Consider the following 17,894-nt stretch of genomic DNA (forward strand, 5'->3'; position numbering starts at 1 on the left):
AAATGAACATGTAAGCCTTAAATGAAGCGCGTTAGTGAGTTAAATAAGGACTGTTGAAGTTAAATGAACGCTGTAAGGTTTAAGTGAATACTGTAAGAGATGGATGAGCTCTGAAAACGACATCAGTGTTAAATGAAGGGCGTTAGAGAGTTAAATAAAAACCATTCGAGTCAAATGAAGACGATGCGAGTTGAATAGACAGCGAGTTAAGTGAACACGGCGAGGGTTAAACCAGCAGCACTGGAGACTTTGCTGTGTTTCTCGTCATGTTTGATGTCAGTCAGTATTTTATCCCTCACATGCAGAGGTGATGTTGTTCTCCAGTTATCGTTCTTTTACTGCAGATTATTGTTTTTTATATATATATTTTTTTTTTCTGTAACTAAATCACCGAGGCAGAGCCTGACGGTGACGATACCGGGCTCTTTCAGTCCGGCTAATGTTTTTTCGCTCTTTGTTGCTTTCAGGTTGGCACATCGACGTCCCCCGGTTCGCGCTCTGCTGCGCGAGCGTGTCTGTCCTTTTTTTTCGGTCGCGCGCAAAACGACTTTCCGCGCGTGTGCGCGGGCGCGTGAGCGCGCGAGGGAGAGAGAGACAGAGAGAGAGAGCGAGAGCGCGCGCGGAGCGGGAGCGGGGCCTGGCGGTGCCGTAGCAGCACAGAATGGTTTGTGAGTTTTCAACAGGGGGGTGCAGGCCGTGCTGTGCTGCGGCAGCAACGCCAGGACTGAAGAGGGGAAGGAGAGAGAAAAGTAGGCAAGAAACAGGAGCTGGTGAACGTCTGTGTCTCTCTCTCTCTGTGTGTGTGTGTGTCTCCTGAACATCGCCGCGACTGGCTGCCTGGCTGTAGCAGCACGTAAATATTGGAGTTAAAGCAGTAGTGAATCCTCCAGTATTGACCGTGCTGCTGAAGTTAGGCGGGCCGTTTACCGTCCAGTGGAGTCTCCAGGCGGGGATTAGTGCTCTGACTGCACCAGCATCACCCATGGAGAGGGTCAGAAGAGGAATGGTGGGGTTTGGTGGGTATGGGCCTACCAGTGCCGTGTGAGGAGCTGTAGTGGACCTACCAGTGTTTGGTACAGGATTATAGTCTGGCTGGACCTGCTGGTGTGTTACATGGAATACGTATTTGTGTGGACCTGCCGGTGTTTTATAAACACTTGTGATGTCTATCTTTTACAGAGAACCTGGCGGGTGTGGGCCTACCAGCGTTTTCTAAGGAATTATAATGGACTTCTAGTATTTCATAAAGAATTATGATGGGCATGTGCCTGTCACTGTTTTATAAGGAAGTGTGATGGAAGTGCCAGTGTTTTATAAGGAATCGTGATGGGCATGAGCTTACCAGTGCTTTATAAAGAATTATGGTGCATCAGGGGTTTTATAAAGCATTGTGATGACTTTGGGTCTGAGAGTGTTTGCAGTGAATAATGGTGAAAACTACTAGTACCTTAATAAATATTTACTATAAGTATGGGCCTTCCAGAGTTTTGTTTAAAAAAAAAAAAAAAAGATGGACCAGCATTTTAGAATGAATCACGACTGGTATGGGCTTGCCAGTGTTTTATCAGTAAAGACTGGTATTTTGTAAGCATTCATGTTTTCAGGCCTACCAGTGTTTTGTAAGGGATTTATGATGGGCATGGGTTTATTAGTGCTTCATAAAAATATGGTGGACCAGTGTTTTATAAAGCGTTGTGATGGCTATGGGTCTACCAGTGTTTGGAATGAATAGTGGTGGAGCATTTTAATAAAACGTGATGGGTATGGGCCTTTCAGTGTTTTGCAAGTAATTGTGGTGGGTATGGAGTCCAGCAGTGTTTTATAGTGAATTACAGTGGATCTGCTAGTATTTGTTTAAAGTATTGTGATAAGCCTGGGTGTACCCATGTATGGAACGGATGTATAGCTCATAACACCTTTTGCAGTGTGACACATTAAACAAAACAGATGTAAGATGTGTCTGTGTTTTAAACCACAATCCTGACTAGATGTTATGTATTACTCTGAGGTTTAAAATTCATGAAGAGATTACTGCTTGTTTGGTGAACAGATGACAATTTATTTATTGTGCAAGAAAACAAATAAAGTATTGTCAAATACAATCGAGTCCTGTGGTCTGTTTATACAATTTGGATGGCTTGGTCTGTACATATCAGGCGTTAGAAGTCAGAAATAAAGCTATCAAAATTGTGATGGTTACATTTACATTCACCAGGGCCAAACTGACAATGTTCCTGGGTAGCTATGGTTCTTCTGGGGTTGGGGGTGAACTGTCCCAAATGGTTTAACCTGGCTAAGCAATGCACACATACTAAATCCTTTTAAATATGCATGACTGCTAAATGTTAAAAACGAGGCAAGGTTGGCTCAAATGATTAGAAAATGGTCATCATATCTCCCCCACACACGCACTCATATTGCCCTAAATAACACAGCATCGCCATCTTCTGGGAAACCTTAAACTGCCTCAGGGTGTTGCATCGCATGACGGCTTTTTTTGGGATTTCACAATGAATGGAAAAAAAGTTGATACCATCACTTCAGGAATTCGCCCCAATTTTTTTTACTTTTCTGCGTTTAATAACACGTCGTGGTTCGTTGATGACAAGAATATCTGAACAGGAGCCTCGCAGGCGCTGATTAACCTATAGGGTCCTCTTGTCCACCAGCAGGCCAAAAACTTCGGAGAAGCTTTACTTCGTCTGTTTCGGTCGCAGAGACCCTGTTACAGAGCTGGAAAACAAGGGTACACATGTTAATTTACAGCAACGCTGGCGCAACGTCTGTATAACTAACTTGCGGTTGTCCTACAGTGATTCGGATGGTTTTACTGAGACCCCACACGGCCAAAGGGATGCTGAGTTACTAGGCTATACAGACCAGCATCTCTGACATCCACCAAAATACCTGGTGTACAAATAAGCTCCACCCTTTTATGATTTCATGCTGTTTTTTCTTTTTCGTCTCACCTTGCAGACAGCTCTTCTCCACTGCTCCACCGAGGAAATCAGCGCCGAGATGGTGAAACGAGGGTCCACTGAGGCTCCATCAGATTTTGCAGGTCTCTCGTGGAACTGGGGTTTTTCTTACGTCCAACGCAACGAGACGTGGGCTTTCGGAGGAAAACACTCGGGAGAAACATCCGAGCCTCCGGAATGGCGAAGCGCGATTCGGTCGTTTCCGTTCAACCTTCGGACAGAAGCTGTTAAAAGAAAAATCTGAAACGCTGTTTCTGTGAAATTCAGCCTTACGCAACGGCTCCGTCACGGCCAACGACTTTTCACTCGATTAAAGTAATAAATAACGCGTCTAGTTTTAAAGCCTCCAGCGCAGCCAAGACCAAACCGAAACCTCTGCTCATTAACATCTGGCCATTTGGACGTTTAACCCCGTAAACTGCGAGGGTCCCTATGTAGGTCCACGCTTCAGGCCCTCACTCTCATAACCACAAAACTTAGTTTCACACACTCTTAAAGGAGATGTGTAAGAAAACGACGTGTTCTGTCTCCAACTGGACACAACCGCGCGCTCAGCTGGAGACCACACATCAGTTTGAGCAAACTGTGTTGAAACATTTCTTCCCCCAGTTATGGATTACATGTATGTCTGGGTCACTTTTCACACAGAATGTCAGAAGCCACAGAAAGTGATGAACGCGTCTCGCAAGTTGTTGTTTAACACATTACTTTCTAGAGTGCAGTAGCACAAAATAACCCAGCAGTCTGAGGAGTTAAACCAGGGGAACTGGTCCTGGAGGGCCGGTGTCCAGCAGAGTTTGGAGATTTACACACCTCAGACATACCTGATCACACCCATTTGCTGATAGCCAGGTTTAGTGGGTGTGTTTGAGGCCTGTGAACACAGAGTTGTGCCTCCCTGAGTGAAACTCACGATCTGGGTCCTTTAGCATTCATGCAGTCCTCAAATCTGGATCTCTTATCCTTACTGTTGACTCGTTTGTGGCCAAAGAAAAAGAAAGATGTGTCCAATACTGGAAGTGACTCCTCGTTTTTAATTTTGGCGCTCCATTAGTTCTCACACCTTTACTACTGTTCATCAAATATTCTGTCAAGAAACACAACAGAATAAAACCGGTGGCCACAGGCAAAGGATCGTGAACATTAAGGGCCAGTTTCCCAGACCCAGACTAAAGCTAAGCCGACTAAGAAGAATTATTAATGCTGATCCACCACTGGCAATTTAGTCCCAGGCCCAGGCCTTAGAAAAGGCGCCAAAGAAGAACCATTTTAGTTTCTCGCATTAGCATTTACATTATGTGGAGGTTCTTTAAACCTACAAAACTAGTCCCAAAAGAACCTTCCACATGAAAGTCCTTAATGGAACCAGAAATGGTTCGTCTGAGCAAAGAGCCCTTCCTGTCATCTTTAATTTTAGGAGTGTAGGCTTTCGTCACATGTGAGCTCATGGTGGGCTTTATGCAGGGTCAAACAGATTAAGGCAAGCACTAACACTCAGTGGTCTACCCAAGTCTATACGTAACTTTTTTTGTGCTAAATAAACGTGGACGGCTCCAACTTTGAGGCAGCAACAACAAAAACATGATATTATGTCTATCGTGGCAACCTTTCAAATGCGCGTGAGCCGTCAGCATCTCATAAAGTGTAATATGTTATAAAATGGCATTTGATGTCTCATAAAGTGCGTTTTAGAGCATCACATGCTGCCGGTGCAGCGCCGGCGGCAGCTCTCTGCCTCCGTGTGAATGAGATGAGACAGAAAAATGCACTGACATGCTTTCGCTCCTTCACAGTGAAGCCTGGGATGAACGGATTGGAGTGAAGACGGAAACACAGAGCACCTATCGTTTCAGAGAAGGGGAAAAAAAAAAGAAAAAACGAGATGTCCTTGTTTCAGAGATGATGACTCAGCTGACACACACACACACACACACACACACACACACACACACACACACACACACACACACACTTGGGTCACTCCATTTCAGGTTAGTGCAGGCTGAGTTAACCACAGAGCCGCTCTGTGCGCCTGCAGGTGCATTAAAACGCTCCTATATACCGTCTTATAAGCGCTACTACAACATACACCTGAACAGTGAGCATGCTCAAAAACAAACTTCTGAGACGGTCACGGCAGCTTAATGGTTAAACCCGAGTACTTTCCCTCCGAATGCAGGCTATAGATTCAGCACCTTTCCCCCTCTCTCATGGCTCCGGTTCACTTTACTCGATGAAGCTGAGGCGAAATCCGGAGAGTAATCTTCCAAGAAGACAGCAGGTCGTGTGCCATTCATCAAAAGACAAATGCCCCGAGATAATCGCCTGTGTTGGCGCGACTTTCTCTAAATAACTCGCTCAATCACTCCCCCGAAGGGGCAGCAGCAGCACCCAACAACACCAAAGTATGACTTGACATCCAACATCTGCTGCCTTTTGCCTTCCTGCGTCTTCTGTAGGCTAAAGGACGAAGCTGAACTCAGCTTTAATCTCAAGCTTCTCGTTCGAATTTTCCCGTTCCACCTTAAATGGTTCACCGTTTAAGGTGGAACGAGAAGCTGACTTTAGCTTCCTATACCAACACGACTAAACTTATACCAAATTTCACACCACAAGTAACCTGGCGAAGAAGAGGAGTGTTAAAAGGCGAGTGCAGATAAGCTAACAGCTAAGTCGGCTTGGTAAATAAACACAACTTGGTTAAAAAGAAGATGACACCAGAAATATCGACACAGAATATTGACCTACTGTACCTTCTTTTGGTCCATTTACCTTCTCATCTGTTTACTGGTAACCCACCTAAAGAAAGACAGGAAAAAAAAATAGAAGAGCCTTGTGAATGGAGAGGTTTTTTGAAAAACGCTAAGAAATTGTTTCTGCTATCAGGGAATCCCATAAAACTACTGACGCCGTTTTTTCGAGGCAGGCGATTTTTATTGGACAGAAACGGCGCGCGCGCCAGTTACCAGGGCGATTGTTGCTGTGCAGATTTCAGATCTCGTTGCTCGCCGAGTGTTCGTGGAGAGTTGCCGTTTGTGGGTGAACGTTAAACGGGGCAAAACTACCGAATAAAAAACATGTTTTTACATCGACCGTTAAACCGTAACACGGCGAATACGAGACTCTGGCATAATGTCGACCGAGTGTACGAACTCAGGCGCGGTTAGGAAGCGTTTCGTTTTTCCCCGCAGTCGGTCATATCGAGAGACTCCCTTACTTCCCTGGAGGTGTTGTTGCCATGCAAAACTTAACGGTGGGAGCGAGCGGGCCTAAGTTAAGCTTTTAAGGTCACGCAGATTTTGACACGACTTTATTTCGCCTCCATGTGTTTCTCCATCTCTCTCATCTCTCGCTCCCTCTTAATCTCCACACACGATCGTTTATTCAAATAAGCGCCACAACGCAACCTCCAATCCATTCTCTTTATTTCGGTATTGCAACTGCTTAGCAGTTCCTCCCTTCACATTACTGTCCACCCTCAAAGGAACGGTTCACCGAAAATCTAACGTACACCCTCCCAAATGATGTCGATGGGTCAAGGTATGTTTGCTATCTGCTTCTTTTGGTTTGCACGGGTTCTACGACGCTCATGTCACTCCAAAGTTTATTATTAAACTAATAGCAGGTCTACAAAACTAAGGACGCCGACTTCTGACACCAAACTTATCTCAGCCAGTCGACTAGGTCTAGCGTAAGGGAATGGTGTAAACTTAAATTTTCGTTTAACTTTTCCTTTAACCAAACTTCTCACGATATTCATCTGCGTTTTCTTACAAACCATTAAACTGTTGAACAGCAGTATTTTTTCTACATCCATAATCTGGTTGAGTGTGGGATCTGTCGACTAATGCGGGCATTCCGGCCTACACGATTATTTAATGTGAATTTTGTCACATTGTGTGATTGATATTTAACGACACACTGCAGCATTGCATGCCTCAACCTACTTTTCTGTGTTCTCGTCCAACATTGCTCTCTCACTACAATACCCAGCATGCCTCACCCAAATACAACATACAACCACTGTGAGACCCTCCCCCACCCGATCAGCAATACAGCAATACAGCAATACATTGACGTGCCGGTGATGTAGAGGCTCAAGAATATACACGTGATATTCTGCTTTCTAGTAGTGACGACAGCTTCTTCAAAAGTTCCTCCCACCTTCAAGAAACATCATCAGAAGCTGTACGGGTTCCCAGTTTTTAAACGGGAACACCTCACTCTCAGGATTATCGTGGCGTCGCTGTGATAGGACAGCGGGCATGTTTACAGCAGACGTAGCCACGGTGAAATTTGTCAGTTTGGCCGGAGTGCCACTTTAATGTCAAGCAGAACTTCCAAACCGCCGCTAGATGTCACTGTTACTCTTCTTTCAACGTTGCATGACGAAGCCGTGTGCCACGTCATTTCCGGGCTGTCAAGACGCACGGATGTGAGCGCAGGAGAAAATGACCTCCGTCAAAATGACACTAGAATAGCTTCGTTTAGGTAGTTTCCCGTTTACTGGTAGAACTTCTGGTGCTCAGACCGTCATACCTGTTGGTGCTGTATCATCATGGCGGGGCTGTTTTCGTGCTGTCTCGACTGCGGCCGCGGAAACTCGGGCCACGTAACCCTGAAAGAAATGCCAGCGGTCCAGCTGGACACGCATCACATGGGTAAGACATGTCATCAGTCACACGCGATCACAGTGGCCTCCCGGATTACATTACGAGCCAAGCACAAAGAGACCTCGGCGGCTTAACTTGTCTAAGATTGCATGCAGAGCTGCCCACTTTAAAAAGAAGATTTTTAAGGATTCTTTAGTAAAGGTGGTGGTTCTAGTCAGAACTCTTGAGTTCTGTATTGACCCATTTCATGGTTAAGGGGTTCTTTGCCTGCTGAAATGGTTGTTGAGATTGGTGGAGAGTGTGTTATGTGTGGTTTAATGTATATCCTTTTTGAAAATGGTTCTATATAGTACCAGAAATGGTTCTTTTGTTGCTACAAATGTGTTGTAAATGGTTCTAAGTGACACCAAAAAGGTTTCTGCTATTGTTATAATCTCAAGCTTGTAACAATGGAAAGCACTTTTTGGGACTACACTATATTGCCAAAAGTATTCACTCACCCTCCAAATCGTTGAATTCAGGTGTTCCAAGGCTACAGGTATATACAACCAAGCACCTAGGCATGCAGACTGCTTCTACAAACATTAGTGAAAGAATGGGTCGCTCTCAGGAGCTCAGTGAGTTCCAGCCTGGTACCGTGATAGGATGCCACCTGCAATTTCGTCACTACTAAATATTCCACAGTCAACGGTCAGTGATATTATAACATTTGGAAGCGATTGGGAATGACAGCAACTCAGCTCTGAAGTGGTAGGCCACATAAAATGACAGAGCGGGGTCAGCGGATGTTGAAGCGCGTAGTGCTCTACTTTCTGCAGAGTCAATCACTACAGACCTCCAAACTTCATGTGGCCTTTAGATTAGCTCAAGAACAGTGTAGAGAGTTTCATGGAATGGGTTTCCATGGCCAAGCAGCTGCATCCAAGTCGTACATCACCAAGCGCAATGCAAAGCGTTAAATGCAGTGGTGTAAAGCGCCGCCACTGAACTCTAGAGCAGTGGAGACGTGTTCTCTGGAGTGACCAATCATGCATCTGGCAATCCGATGGATGAGTCTGGGTTTGGTGGTTGCCAGGAGATGGTACATGTCTGACTGCTTTGTGCCAAGTGTAAAGTTTGGTGGAGGGGGGATTATGGTGTGGGGTTGTTTTTCAGGAGTTGGGCTCGGCTAGAGTTCTTTTCCGGGCTCAGCTAGAGTTCTTTTCCAGTGAAAAGAACACTTAATGCTTCAGCAGACCAAGAGATTTTGGACAAGTTCATGCTCCCAACTTTGTGGGAACAGTTTGGGGACGGCCCCTTCCTGTTCCAACATGACAGCACACCAGTACACAAAGCAAGGTCCATAAAGACATGGATGAGCGAGTTTGCTGTGGAAGAACTTGACTGGCCTGCACAGAATCCTGACCTCAACCCAATAGTACACCTTTGGGATGAATTAGAGCCGTGGCCTTCTCGTCCAACATCAGTGTCTGACTTCACAAATGCGTTTCTGGAAGAACGGTCAGAAATTCCCATAAACACACTCCTAAACCTTGTGGAAAATCTTCCCAGAAGAGTTGAAGCTGTTATAGCTGCAAATGGTGAGCCAACTTCATATTAAACCCTGTGGATTAAGAATGGGATGTCACTCAAGTTCATATGCGTGTGAAAGCAAACAAGTGAATACTTTTGGAAATATAGTGTAGATAGAACCATTTTTGAAAAGATGCAACACATTCTCCATCAGTCTGAAGAAGTTTCACCATGCAAAGAACTGTTTACGCATGAAATGGTGCTATATAGAACTCAGGATTCTAAATATAGAACTCATGGTCTTGTAAAACACCTTGTAGAAAACCATGAGTTGCATTTTAGGATCAGTCACAGTTCATAAGTAAAACCTTTGGGATCTATTACCTTGCAAACAACTAGTGAGGAGAACACAGAATACCATCACTAACCATTAGGCATTATAAATCCAACAGGAACTATCATCAACCTTTCATTTTCAGCAGGGTGATAAGTTTGAGTGATGTAAATGGGTTATTCTTACAAAAGTGTCAAGTACTGGAACCCAGCTTGAAAAAAAAAATAAAATGACTTGAACAATGTTTTTTGTTGTTGTTGAGAAAAAGGTGTTGTTGAAAGATACATTTGCATTTTTGTACAGCTTTTTTATAGCATGTATACTGTTGTCAGGCTAAGTATCTAATTACATATTTTGCAATTTTATCGTTATCCATCACTGCGACACATTGACAGCCATAGAGGTTTATCATGTCCTTGTTCCAAATAACATTTTGTTAATTTGGTTCACATCCTTAGAAGAAGCCATTAAAGGGAGTTTAAAGTCATGCACACTGAATTTTTCTAATTAATAAATAATGTAAGATAGTGAGTATACTAACAAATATCAGTAACAAGAAACACCTATGTAGACACACTGCGTAATGAAAGTTAGAGTAAAAATGCCAGGAAACTTAAAATAAATCAACTCCTCAAAATTTGCTGTAAAATATAGAGCTGAAATTGACCCACTACATTTTATAAATATTGTAAACGTTTATAATGATAAATATTGTTTTATCTGTGCAATGACGCTCAAATATGTATTGACATGCTTTGAGGCAAATTTGTGAGAATGACCCAACAACTGCATGGAGCAGGGGGTTGCAGTCCCCTAAAAAATTTTTAGGTCCCTCATACAGATACTGAAAAATTGTATGCCCATGGCTCAAAGAGAGAACTGTCTGAGCAACATAACTCACCAGTTAGCCTCCATCAACACTACACTGACTGCCCTGATGTCTATTTATTCCCATCTGATTCTTAATGCATCTCATGCATGGTAACCTTTTTCAGATAGGTCCTTCATAACCTACAGCATAATATATTCATTATTTATACTCTTAAAGTCTAACACACATAGTCTACTGTAAACATTTAGGTTAATGCTGGATACTTGTGGGTGGCATGGCTTGAGATCATTGATTTGTTTGAGACATCATAGCAAGTGAAAAAGTAAGCAGATTGGCAGGTTCAAAAGATGCTAGTTTTGCATTTGGTGAGATCTGCATGGTTATCTTGTTAAGTGCTCTACATTTTGTATTTGGTATTACAGGGACCGATGTTGTCATTGTGAAAAGTGGGAGAAGAATATGTGGCACTGGTGGCTGCATTGCAAATGCTCCTCTCCATCAAAACAAAAGCTACTTTGAGTTTAAGATTCAGTCTACAGGTAAGTTTAAGTGCATTGATATCTAGTACACTACTTGGATGAAGGTGACTAGAACTGGCTTTTAAGCAGGAGGTTTAAAAGTGAAGTGGAGTATTATTTATATCTATTTAATTGTATTCCCTCTTAAGGCCTGGCACATGTGTAGGCCACAATTCAATTCCTCATTTTTACAAATGCAGTATTACATATTAGTTTCATAGTAATAGTCAAAAATGTAATAGTAGTTACTGAATTAGTCCAAAGACTAACAATGGAATAATAAGTTCAGCCCCCTAAACCTTGACATCTATAATTTACACTTGTTACTACATAACCCCTGTATTATTTTAATAGTAGTTACTTCATAAATTCATAGTTAGTGGGCAGAAGTTGTAGGATTAGGAGATGAAATATATGGCTAGACTTTGAGGAGTTATTAGTATGTCTTTGACTGAATAATACTTTAGTAAGAGGGAAGCACCATGATCATCAGCAGTATCACAGCAAGCTTGTTGTCCCTGGTTCTTAACAGGTGTTTGGGGAGTAGGGGTAGCAACGCAGAAAGCTAACCTTAACCAGGTCCCACTGGGTAGGGATGCACACAGCTTAGTGCTGAGGCAAGATGGAACTGTGTACCATAACAACGAGGAGAAGAATCGGCTCCCAGCTAACAGTCTGCCGCAGGAAGGAGACATTGTGGTGAGTTTCTGAGGTGTCAATGCTCTTGAGGAGCTATGGTGTAACCTGGAGATGGGGAAATATAATGATAATGAATGACACTGTTTTTTTTTCCTTTTTTTTATCTGAGGTTTGACAAGTTGGAACAGATGAAAAAAAAACAGTAGTGCAACATTTAAAATGACACATTTTATAAATATATATTATAAGAAATAATAAATATCATTAAATGCATACAATGATGCCTAAAGTCTAAATTTGGCACCCATATGAGCTTGTTGGACATCCCATTCCAGATCCATGGGGATTGATATGTAGTTGGCCTCCACTGACTCCTTTCTTCTCTGAAGGCATTCCACAACATTTTTGAGTGTGTCTATGGGAATGTATGCCCATACAGTCAAAAGAGCACTTTTGATGTCAGACACAAAAGATGTTGGTCAAGAAGCCCTGTCTTGCGATCAGTGTTCCAATTCATCCAGAAGGTGTTCTCTGTGGTTGAGGTCAGGGCTCTGTACAGTTCCTTCACACCAAACTTGTCAAACCTTGTCTTTATTGCAAATTTTGAGTTTGCTCTTGGCACAGGGGCACAGTAAGGCTGAAACAGGAAAGTTGCCACAAAATTGGAAGCATGCGATTGTCTAAATTGACTTTATTTGTTGTAGCATTAACATTACCCTTCACTCGAACTACAAGGCCAAGCCCAAAACCTGAAAAACAGCCCCAGACCATCACCAAACCTTACCATTGGCTCTGTGCATGCTGTGGGGGTTATAATTTAAGATTAAGTGCATCCTTTTTCATACACATTTGAAGCAGCAGTGAAATCAGAGTCCAGTAAACTACAAAGTAATAACATCTCCAAACACTAATTGCGATTATTAAGTACATTTTAAGTGTTGTTATTAAATATCATTAAATGCATACAATGGTGCATACAATGTACTTTAATCATACTTTTACTTTCAACTTAAAGATAATACGGTCTGCAATAATTAAACAGCAATGGCTTTTGGAACTCAGGACGTTTGAACACTGGATGATAATATAAATTCATAAAGAAGAAAAAAAAAGTGCTTTTATACACACACACACACACCTTCTTTACTGTTGGCTCTATGCATTCTGGTAGGTAATGCTCTCTTGGCATCTGCCAAATCCAGATTTTTCAGTCAGACAGGCAGTGAAGCGTGATTTTTCACTCCAAAGAACACATTTTCACTGCTCCAAAATCAAGTGGCGGCGTGCTTTACACCACTTCAGTCAACGCTTGTCATGGTGCATTTTGATCTTGGGCTTGAGCGCAGCTGATCGGCCATGGAAACCCATTTCATGAAGCTCGCACAGTTCTTTTGCTAATGTTGCTTCTGGAGGCAGTTTGGAAGTCTGTAGTGAGTGATTCAATAGAGGATAGCACTTGGCGGCCCCATTCTGTGAGTTTGTGTGGTTTGTGTGAGCTGTGGGTTCTCCTAGACACTTCGATTGGTCCATTTTACAATAATAGTGACTACAGTTGACGCGCAGACTGCTTTGTGGCCAAGTTGCCATCCTTTGACAATGTTTAAAGTCTATGTACTCTTCAGTATGACTTATTCTACTGCCAGTGTTTGTTTATGCAGATTGCAATGCTGCATGCTTGATTTTATACACTTGTTAGCAAAGGGTTCGACTTTGCCGCCTGCACTCAATAATTATGAGGGGTGTCCACATGCTTTTACCCATATAATGTGTGTGTGACCAGCGTGGGTTCCATGCTGTAGCCCACTATTTACCACAATCATTATCAGTCGGTTCGACCACAATACTGCTATTGACCAGCTATTATTTGTGTGGGGGAATATTCTCAGCACAGCAGTGACAGTGGCATGGTAGTGGTGTGGTAGTATTTATGGTGCTGTGTGAGTGGATCAGATGGCAGTGTAGCTGGATTTTTTTTTTTTTACAGAAGTCAGCGTGACAACTTGTTTGAGAGTGGCCCACCCAGAAATGTTCAGCTGAAATTGGCTTTGTGGTCAGAAATGGCTCATCAATGAAAGGCTAAGGGATGGCAAAGACAAACTGTATATCAGTAGGTTGGCTATAGTCTCTAATTGTTCACCAGGGCTTCAAGGTAGGTATTTCTAATGAAGTGACTGTGTACTGTCACTAATGAAACCTGACACTTTTCTCTTTCTGTGTCTCCGTTCATTTGCAGGGTGTTACTTATGACCACGTGGAGCTGAATTTGTATCTAAACGGAAAGAACATGAACTGTCCAGCATCAGGCATTCGAGGAACAGTTTTCCCTGTAGTATACGGTGCGCCACACTGTTGTGGAAACAGCCATCTTTCTTTGTGTGAAATGTATTGAATTGACAGGGCGCCAAAAGACTATTATTCCATTTTACACGTATTCTAAAGCACAAAACATTGCAAAATAAGCTTTTTTGATGAGCATGGTAAGGAGCACCAGTCTGTATATTGGATATATATCAATTAAGCTACAAAAAACAGGCAGTTTTTGAATTCATGGTTTTAGTGATGTTATGAAAACCAACAAATTGACCTATATCCAGCTATTAAGCCTACAGGCTGCCCATTTACATTAAAGTTATAATGAGTGTTTCAGCCCAGACTGCTTTTTGAATGAGGTACAATATGTAGCCAATCAGGACAGAGATTATTTATACATGTCAATTTTAAAGACTTTTTTTTTAATTGAAGGCTGGAAAGTGATCGTCATATGCCTGTTTTTGTTACATAAACACAATTGTTATACATTAGAAAAAAGTTGAATATATGCACTTTAAGTCTGTCTCTTATTGATCCTATGTCTAATTTAGACATGTACAGTATCTCATAAAAATGAGTATACCTCCACATTTCTGCAAATATATCTTTTCATGGGACAACACTATAGAAATGAAATTTGGATATAACTTACAGTTGTCAGTGTACAACTACTTGCATATCAGTATAGTCCTCTGAAAATAACAACACGCAGCCATTAATGTCTAAATAGCTGGCAACACAACTGAGTACACCTGACAGTGAACATGTCCAAATTGAGCTCAAAGTGTCAATATTTTGTGTGACCACCATTATTATCTAGCACTGCCTGAACCCTCTTGGGCATGGAATTCACCAGAGCTGCAGAGGTTGCTAATAGAATCCTCTTCCACTCTTCTGTGATGAGATGTCGGAGCTGGTGGATATTAGACACCTTGCACTCCTCCTCCGTAAGCTTGAGGATGCCCTACAGGTGCTCAGTTGGGTTTAGATCTGGAGACATACTTTGCCAGTCCATCACTTTTACCTTCAGCGTCCTCAGTAGGCAGTTGTCATCTTGGAGGTGTGTTTGGGGTCGAAACATGCAGTGCAGTTTCCGAAGGGAGGGGATCATGCTCTGCTTCAGAATGTCTCAGTAAATCATGATGCTACCACCACCATGCTTGACTGTAGTCAAGAGATAGTTGTCTTGGTACGTCTCACCAGGGCGCCGCCACACATGCTGGACACCATCTGAGCCAAACAAGTTTATCTTGGGTCTCGTCAGACCACAGGACATGATTCCAGTAGTCCATGTTCTTAGACTGCTTGTCTTCAGCAAACTGTTTGCAGGCTTTCTTGTGCAATAGCTTCAGAAGAGGCCTCCTTCTGGGACGATGGCCATGCATACAGAGTTGATGCATTATGTGGCGTATGGTGTGAGCACTGACAGGCTGACCTCACACTTCTTTGACATCTGCAGCAATGCTGGCAGCACTCATGTGTCTATTTTTTGAAGCCAACCTCTGGATATGACGCTGAACACTTGGACTCAACTTCTTTGGTCGACCCTGGCGAGGCCTGTCCCGAAAGACCACTGTATGACCTTAGCCACTGTGCTATAGCTCAGTTTCAGGGTGTTAGCAGTCTTCTTACCATCTTTGTGGAGAGCAGCAATTTTTTTTCTCACATCCTCAGAGAATTTTTTGCGATCAGGTGCCATGTTGAATATCCAGTGGCCAGTATGAGCAAATTGTACCCAAAACAAATTTAACAGCCCTGTTTCCCATTCACACCTGGAACCTTTTAACTCTAATGAGTCTCGTGACACCAGGGAGGGACAACGACCCAATTGGGCATAATTTGGACATGTTCACTGTGAGGTGTACTCAGTTGTTTTGCCAGCTATTTAGACATTAATGGCTGTGTGTTGTTCTTTTCAGAGGACAGTAAATCTGTACTGCAGTACAAGCTGCACACTGACTGTTATATCAAAGTTTCATTTCTAGAGTGTTGTCCCATGAAAAGATATAATAAAATATTTGCAGAAATGTGAGGGCTGTACTCACTTTTGTGTGTTTCTGTATATCTTATTATGGACTTTATGGAATTTTAAACTGCTCTCTAACTTTTTTCTCCTTCTATTTTATTCCTCATGCAGTGGATGACAGCGCAATATTGGATTGTCAGTTTAATGACTTCTACCACGCTCCTCCACAAGGCTACCAAAAGATTCTTTTTGAACAACAGATATTCTGATCTTCGGGGGCACTCCATGTACATCAGCTTTCCAGTTGTCTGTTCCAGCTCAGAGATGGAAATTAATCACTATATGTTTGTGATTGTGTGGCTGATGCTTTGCTCTCCTGGTTCAAAAGTGCAACATGCCAGTGTTATGTTTTCAGTGATTTTTGCTCATGTAGAATTGATCCATATTGGCAGTCAGAACACTCCTTATTTGCCCTGTTTTATGTACTCAACGATTTTTATTTGCATTGTTTAATTTAAATTTATATTCCTTCAAATGTCTGGCACCTTGCTTTAGACTACACACAATTTGCTGCTTTAAAAAAAACCATCTTACGTGCATTTGATTGATGTAATGCAATCTTGTTATGAATTCTTGAATGTTTGACCGACATCAGGGGTATAATTATTTTGAATATTACAACTGACAATTACAGCTGACCATTACAGCTGACTGACAGTCTCTGTCAAAAAGTAAAAGATGTAATGATCTTGCAGTATTGTTAGATGCTTTCCAATGGAAATAAAGCAAAACCAAATCCAAAATATTTTATTCTGTATATTTATGTTGGGCAAAAAAAATCTGGAATGAAAATGTTTATACTGTAGTTGTTTCACTGTTGCAGCCATATCTCAATGCAAGGGTTTTTGTTTGTTTTTTGTAACACCCACCAAAAACCATGTATTTACTAGATATCAGTTCATCTAACTTTATCATAGTTCACTACATTTTCCATGTTGTCTAACTTTCCTCTTATTCTGTATTATGATGAGATTCTTTCCCTAACTTTGCTTGACTGACATGTTGTAATAAAGAAAGTTATAAGACATATTATGTGGGGTTAAGAAAAGAAAGACGTAGTGCCTATACTGAGTATTTTATACGCGGAGTGAGATGTCCTATTAGATTTGGTTTTAAGTTATGCTGTTTTTGTTCTGAAATGTATTACATGTAAAAAAAATAGCCTGTCATGTGATGTCCATTAATTTGTATGCACTAATCGTTCATGTTATTTGTGTGATATTTGTTGGTAAAGTAATAAAGATAAATAAATTGCTCTTTGGTAGAAGCGTTGCAGTTTCATTGGCAATACATTATTGTTGGACGGTAGGCCTCAATATAGTGCTTATTAGCTAGCAACAAATACATAATTAAACTTAACTGGTTTCTACACCTGTCTACAAGGAAGACTAGGCTGTGTTAAACCAATGTAGGACACATTTTTTCCTACTTCTGCAGGATGTTTGATAGGAATCAGCCATGTCACCCTGATACCAACACTTGTACTTTAGAAAGTGTTCTGCTCTGATACAAAGTAATTCCAAGGCTAACGACCAGAAACAAGTATTTTTGAAAGTCATAAAAGGGGAATTCTTTGACATGAAACAGTGAAAACCAGTAAGTACAGACATCAGACAAATATATCTGAATGACTGCATTACTAATAAACTGCCACATGAGCCAGTTGTTTACTGGGGTGAAATATCTTCATATGATCTCCCACTTTTGAGCAATTACTCTGTCTCATGTTGGTTGTGCATGTGTATGTGTGAGGAACAGAGGAAGCAGGTGGAGGGAAAAGCAGGCCTGCCACCAAAACCACAAATAAGGAAAATACTGGGTGATAAATATACAGTAGTTCTAGCTCTTCAGCCCGTTTTGGTTTCCTAACTCAAACTCGCTCATTACACCTGATTAGGCAAGTTGAATTAAGTGTGTTTGAGCAAGTAAACCACCCAACTCTGCTGGACACGGACCCTCCAAGACCGAAGTTATGCACCCCTGCTCTAGAGCCACACATTAGGTAGAGCCATATTTGCACATGCAGCACATCCCTAAAAAGCAGCCAACAGAGTGATGTGTGCGCACCCTCCTGTGTTCATCTGTAATTGTTTTGTGTCTGGTGCACAAATGTTTACTTTCACTTTGTGTTT

The 17,894-nt window shown here is 42.0% G+C and overlaps 1 protein-coding gene and 1 long non-coding RNA gene across 3 annotated transcripts in view; one reads left to right on the forward strand and one right to left on the reverse strand.

The window, feature by feature from the left end:
• Positions 1-17,029, forward strand: part of spryd7a (SPRY domain containing 7a) — a 33,506-nt gene extending 16,477 nt beyond the window's left edge. Inside the window, exons 3-7 of one of the 2 annotated variants that reach the window (XM_037543529.1) lie at positions 2,977-6,518; positions 10,692-10,808; positions 11,320-11,486; positions 13,660-13,762; positions 15,874-17,029. In XM_037543529.1, the coding sequence (XP_037399426.1) occupies positions 6,500-6,518; positions 10,692-10,808; positions 11,320-11,486; positions 13,660-13,762; positions 15,874-15,971 (504 nt within the window). In that variant the 5' untranslated portion in view covers positions 2,977-6,499 and the 3' untranslated portion in view covers positions 15,972-17,029. Of the gene's footprint in view, positions 1-2,976; positions 6,519-6,546; positions 7,640-10,691; positions 10,809-11,319; positions 11,487-13,659; positions 13,763-15,873 lie in introns of those variants that run through there. The other variant, XM_017699034.2, reaches the window with a different exon arrangement.
• LOC108428213 lies at positions 1,494-3,112 on the reverse strand. The gene is made up of 2 exons (XR_001857909.2): positions 2,970-3,112; positions 1,494-2,733 (listed from the first exon to the last, which is right to left on the reverse strand). It is a non-coding gene; the product is annotated as an uncharacterized LOC108428213 (long non-coding RNA).
• Positions 17,030-17,894: the final 865 nt, after the last annotated feature.

The sequence above is a fragment of the Pygocentrus nattereri genome, chromosome 12 (genome assembly GCF_015220715.1).
Source record: "Pygocentrus nattereri isolate fPygNat1 chromosome 12, fPygNat1.pri, whole genome shotgun sequence".
Lineage (NCBI taxonomy): Eukaryota > Metazoa > Chordata > Actinopteri > Characiformes > Serrasalmidae > Pygocentrus > Pygocentrus nattereri.